This window comes from Fragaria vesca, linkage group LG3, assembly GCF_000184155.1.
Source record: "Fragaria vesca subsp. vesca linkage group LG3, FraVesHawaii_1.0, whole genome shotgun sequence".
Lineage (NCBI taxonomy): Eukaryota > Viridiplantae > Streptophyta > Magnoliopsida > Rosales > Rosaceae > Fragaria > Fragaria vesca.
The window spans coordinates 13,277,495-13,283,145 of record NC_020493.1 but is presented as its reverse complement, the minus strand read 5'-3'; the positions used below and the strand labels follow the sequence as shown (position 1 = coordinate 13,283,145).

Below are 5,651 nucleotides of genomic sequence, written 5' to 3'. Positions count from 1 at the left end.
TAGGAGACAAACACCAATAAGAGATAGACAAATATCAATAATAATCATAAACAAATATGTCAAATATCAAAAACCCCATGTTATGTCTTTAAATTACAGCCAAATCTTTTAAAATAGACACGTGTACCATGTTCATTGGTTAAAGTCACCTTAAGATGACTAGCTATTATCATTGAAGTCGGGTTCAAAACGAAAAAAAAAAAAGTACGTCAGGTAGTTCAAGAGTGACTGCAGAGCACATGACCCTTCGGGCCTTCGACAGTTGATCCGGAAATATAAAAAAATAAAAGGAAGGTGAAGTCATTCAACACACCCAGAAATGCACCCCTGCCGGGCCTTATATCCAGCCAGACTACCTACCCCATGTTCCCTGCTCCCTCAGTTTGGCCATTCTCCACCGCTCACTTACTTTACCTCTACTCTTCTTTGCCTTCGTCTCACTCCAGCTTCAATTCCAGACTCTCTCCCTGCTGCCACTCTCAGATACCCAATCACTGACCTTCGTGTTCCTCGCCGCCGACGAGTGACGTCAGCTCCCGCCGCTATGCTTCCGGAAAACGCGGTCGCCGCTGATATCTGCGCCACCGCCATTTCCGGTGGTGTGGCTACTTTCTTTCTTCTGTTGTGGGAACAAACCGCCAAACGCGGGGTCTTCGATCAGGTCGGATTCTTATGTTTCGCTTCAGTTTAAGTACCCTTATGTTGTACTATGTTGCTACCTTGTAATTTTGTGTTTGGGATTGTTGGGTTTTGATTGGTTTGTGGGAAAGCACTGATCTTGGTAACTAATTACAACTACAATTCAAACACTTGACTAAGTGGGTTGAAGTAGGCTGATTTAAGTATAGCAGAAGTGAAGGATAGGACCCAGATTGTGTTCTTTTTCGGCTTAATTCTTAGTAGAGGTATGGTTGAAGAGTCACTTGTAAAGCTTAACCAGTGAGTGTTTGGTGGTTCATTACCTCTGTGGGAGTTACTGATGCTGATAATGCTTGCAGAGTTTTAAGTAGTGCCGTGTTATCAGTGATCGTTTTGCGTTAAAACTGAAGCAAGAGAGTGATCGATTGAGATTGACCTCTGATCATCCCTCTTACAATCTTTTTGGTTGTCTGGAATTTGTCATTGATCTAATTCATATTCTTAGTATTGGACTTCTTATGATGAACTTAAGGAACAGATTTCTATCAAGAAACTGACATGGCTTACATTGATTTCAATTGTAGTGTAGGAACCTGATTATCAGAAACTCTAATGCTCGAGTAAATATATTGTTTTTAGACTTTTTGGATGGTGGTTATCCTTATTGAGATACAGGTGCAGGGAAACGTGATCCTACATTGTGTTCGGAAGGAAAAATATTTTCATAGTTGTAGTTTAGTGATAAGAAATCATGATGATAAAAGATAGCTTTACATTCTTAACAGAACTTGTCTTAATAGCCTATACATCTAAAGTTGGTCGTCTCATCTTTTGTAGAAACTCAACAGGAAGCTAGTGCATATCAGCATTGGCCTTGTTTTTATGCTTTGCTGGCCGCTATTCAGGTAATGAATGGCCAAAGTAGTCATTGCAATAACATTTTGATTGATCAGCCTGATTATAGGTATTTTATATAATTACAGTTCGGGCTACCAAGGAGCACTTTTAGCATCTCTTATTCCAGGCCTTAATATCATACGAATGCTTCTACTGGGACTTGGAATAATGAAAGATGAAGCAACAGTGAAGTCGATGAGCAGATATAATGACTATAGGTAATCATTTAATACCTACTTTGGGAGATTTCGTTCTAAATTATGTCTGCCATGGAGGCATGAAGCCAGATTTGTAAATCTGTACTTGGAATTGGCACCACCTAGAGCATTCGTTCTTCGTTATTGAAGTAACCTCACCTGTCGACCGTTTCTTATGGGAAACATATTACTGCATTATTAGTGTAAAACAAGTACATTGCACAAAAATTCTCCTCTGGATAGACATACAAGACCTATATATTATATCTATTAGAACATTTTAAATATTTTTGCACAAGAGAACCATGTGTGAGAAATGACAATAGAAAAAGTTTCTCTTCTGCTTATTTCCATTAATTGGTTCCACAAACTATCATATATGATTTGTTAAATCACCTTTACCTTTACTCCGTGCATCAGGGAACCATGTGTGAGAAATGACAATAGACAAAGTTTCTCTTCTGCTTATTGCCATTAATTGGTTACACAAACTATCATATATGATTTGTTAAATCACCTTTACCTTTACTCCGTGCATCAGGGAACTTCTCAAGGGACCACTCTACTACGCCACAGCCATAACTTGGGCTTGTGTAGTCTATTATAGAACTTCCCCTGTTGCAATTGCATTAATATGCAACCTGTGTGCTGGAGATGGTACATTTAGTTGATTCAGTCTGTCTTTTCTTCTGTGATGAGCTGTTAAATTGCTATTCTACAGAGATGCTTAGAACTTGTCAACTTCTTATGAAGGCTTACAAATATTTGCATGTGCTTGTAACAGGGTTAGCAGACGTTGTTGGTAGGCGTTTTGGTACCCAAAAAATACCATATAACAGAAACAAATCTATAGCTGGTAGTGTGGCGATGGCATCTGCTGGTTTTCTATCATCTATTGGGTAAGTTTTTGTGGCTTACTTTGCTCCTCACTTAGACCTGGACTGAACATCATATCTAGCAAGTTTCTTAATGCTCGGTAATGTTGTAACAGGTATATGTACTATTTCTCTAAGTTTGGATTTGTTGACAAGAGCTGGGACATGGTTTTGGGTTTTTTGGTTGTGTCTCTTGCTTCAGCACTGGTGGAATCACTTCCCATAAGCACCGAGCTTGATGACAACCTAACAGTTCCACTTACTTCTATACTAGTTGGTAGTTTTATTTTCTGATTTGCTTAGTCCTAGCTTGTAGATAGCAGATTGTAGGGAATGCAATGAATTGCATTTGGCAAACTTGATTGAATGTTGTATGAATGTAGGCTATGTGTACTCACTCTAGCATAGTTTCTCCTTAGTTTGACAGACAAAAAAAAGGATGAAACTTTGATACTCTAGATCTCGGAAATTCAGATGACGATGCAGGTGACTTACCAACCCTGCATGGTTGATTCTTGTATTGTGAAACATTTAGTGTGATCAATGCTATATTTTCATTTTTTTTCCCTGAATTTCACATTCAATTATACTAGAGGCACAAAGTATTTTTCTAATTTTGGCTTTTTTGAAGTAGGGATGATATATAGATGGTGTCTATACTGTAGCATTATTAGGTCAATTACTCGCTTCCAAAATGCAAAAGCTAAAAATGATGAATTCTCCCATCAATTTGGAACCATGGCCTTCAAATTATTAGGTCAATATACCGACTCAAGTTTCAGAAAACTGTACCTTTCAATCTTTCATTGCTTTCTCATCTCATGAAGAAAATCATCCAAAACTAGTGGTGAAGATTAAAAGAGGCAACTGAAGTAGCAAATCATATATATACCAGAAAGAATCATACAACAAAAATACAGAAGATATCAGTGTAAGGGTTAAACAGGCATTTAACAATGGCTCAGATATAGAAGGCTCACAGCCACAAGAATAGCAAGAGGACTAAAAGGTTAGCCATACAAAGCAAACACCAAGTAGAGCTATTCTACTTCTGATGAGGTAGACGTTCTGGTATCTCATTATTGCCCCTAAGTGGAGCTGCAGCTGGTGCAGCAGCATCCTCATCTCCTCTGTTCCTCTTCTTCCTCACCAAACAGCATAGCAATTCAAAACAGCTGCACGGCTTCTTCGACACCATGTCCTCCTCGACTGCCCTAGCTCGCCGGAGACGAGTGACCACAGCAAGACAGGAGACGAAAGCGATAAAAAGAACAATAAGCACCACCAACATGATCTCCCCATGCAAAGCATAGTGCTTGTCATCCAAGAACAGAATCCCATCTTGGTTATTAGGAGCCATGGAAGGTACTACTGCTGATGACATAGCTGGAAGTTTGTGATGAGGTTCTGCTGCTGCTGCAGCCCATGTTGCCGTTAGAGCTAATATCATCTCCTTCTCTTGTTTGCTAAGTTATGGAAGATTGTTCTAGCAGTCCTTTCTTTCTTTCTGTCAGTGTGAAATGTTCGACTAATACTATTGCTTGTATGAATCTGGATGCGTGTATTATCAGAGAGATTCCAAGGGGCGGTGTCTCATTACTAAATATGGAGGGTGATGTTATTGTCCCGAGTTATTTATGGACCAAGCTTCAGTTGTTATCCTTTTGGTTTTTAGTGTTGGCCCATCACTCTGGACCAAACTTCTATGAGATCTAGAGCTTTGATAATGATTTGTGGTTACGAAACCGTGTTGGGGGTTCCTAGCTACAAAACAAGCATCGCGTCGTACGCGTGCTTGTGCTCAACTGTTTAATTGCTTAACGCACCATATAACGATAGATTGGTAAGTGTTCATATGGAATCTTACAAGGTGTCTTCTCATGTGGTTGATGGAGAAACATCGATGACTTTTAGATAGTTTTGAATTCTTCTGTTAATAAAAGGAGAGCTTCCTACGATTGTCAAATATAAAGTTTCAAGTGAGCTCTAGGAAAACTTCAAGATCGAGGTCAAAAAGCTTAGGGTATAAGTTGATAGAAACCATGGATTTGTTTTTTGTTTTTGTTTTTGTTTTAGAAAATAGACAATTCCATTAACTTATCCACGGCCATAAGACACTTACATCAATTTGCCTACTCACGACTAATAAGTCTAATTGGCAACAATCACTAACAAAGAGACATGTAGCACTCATTACAAATATGCTCAGTTAAGCCTATCACACCTAACTTCCAACTATTCATATTTAAATTTCATGTAGCGGTAATACCTGTTGCATACGGACCTCAATTGATGTATAACGGAGTAAAACCGAAATCTAAACAAGAATAGTCTTCCATCATATGTCTAGGTAAGAAACAACGAAATTAACCAACCTCCTTGCCCTTGTTGTTAGGGCTAGTCACACCCCCTCCCAAACTGAGGGGTTGTCATATGTGACGGAGGTGCACTCGACTTCTTGTAGAGCATCCTCTCGTCAGGAGGCCTCCCCTCCTCCTAGGATATGGATGACCAAGGAAACTGAATGATCTCCCGCGAATCTAGAACACAGCCAATATGAATGTTGATAAGAAAGCCGCCGGAAGAGAGAAAGACAAAACTCACAACAGAAATCCCACAGAGACTCGCCGGGGATGAATCTTTGCTACTGGCTAAAGGATGGTTGTTCGGCTCACACTGCTGAGATCAACAAGTTCTGCTGGGATGGCATGGAACTCCGCTGGGATCAACTAGAGCCGCTAGTATGGCGACAAGTGCCATAGGGAAGGCGCTAGACGCCGAAGGAGAAAGTAGTGCGGCTAGGGTTTGTTGCCCCTATAGAAACCATGGATTATTGAAATGAAAAGCAGAAAACTAATAGAAAGCGCAGTATAGAGAGGGAGAGAGAGAGAGAGAGAGAGAGAGAGAGAGAGAGAGAGAGAGAGAGAGAGAGAGAGAGAGAGAGAGAGAGAGAGAGAGAGAGAGAGAGAGAGAGAGAGAGAGAGAGAGAGTAGAAGTAAGTAAGTAAGTAAGTAAGTAAGTAAGTAAGTAAGTAAGTAAGTAA

General features: G+C 39.9%; 1 protein-coding gene across 1 annotated transcript; it reads left to right on the top strand.

Moving 5' to 3' along the window:
• Positions 1-223: 223 nt before the first annotated feature.
• On the top strand, positions 224-3,176 carry LOC101312326 (probable phytol kinase 3, chloroplastic-like). The gene is made up of 6 exons (XM_004294263.1): positions 224-661; positions 1,477-1,544; positions 1,623-1,754; positions 2,275-2,390; positions 2,518-2,632; positions 2,725-3,176. The coding sequence occupies exons 1-6, from the start codon at positions 320-322 to the stop codon at positions 2,900-2,902; spliced, it is 951 nt and encodes a 316-aa protein (XP_004294311.1). The 5' UTR covers positions 224-319; the 3' UTR covers positions 2,903-3,176.
• Positions 3,177-5,651: the final 2,475 nt, after the last annotated feature.

What these genes read in the sequence shown, in the direction of transcription:
- LOC101312326 (XM_004294263.1), top strand. Translation starts at nt 320, where the DNA reads ATGCACCCCTGCCGGGCCTTATATCCAGCCAGACTACCTACCCCATGT. An exon ending in CTTTGCTGGCCGCTATTCAG is followed by an intron (nt 1,545 to 1,622) that starts GTAATGAATGGC and finishes ATATAATTACAG; the next exon opens with TTCGGGCTACCAAGGAGCAC. An exon ending in AGCAGATATAATGACTATAG is followed by an intron (nt 1,755 to 2,274) that starts GTAATCATTTAA and finishes TCCGTGCATCAG; the next exon opens with GGAACTTCTCAAGGGACCAC.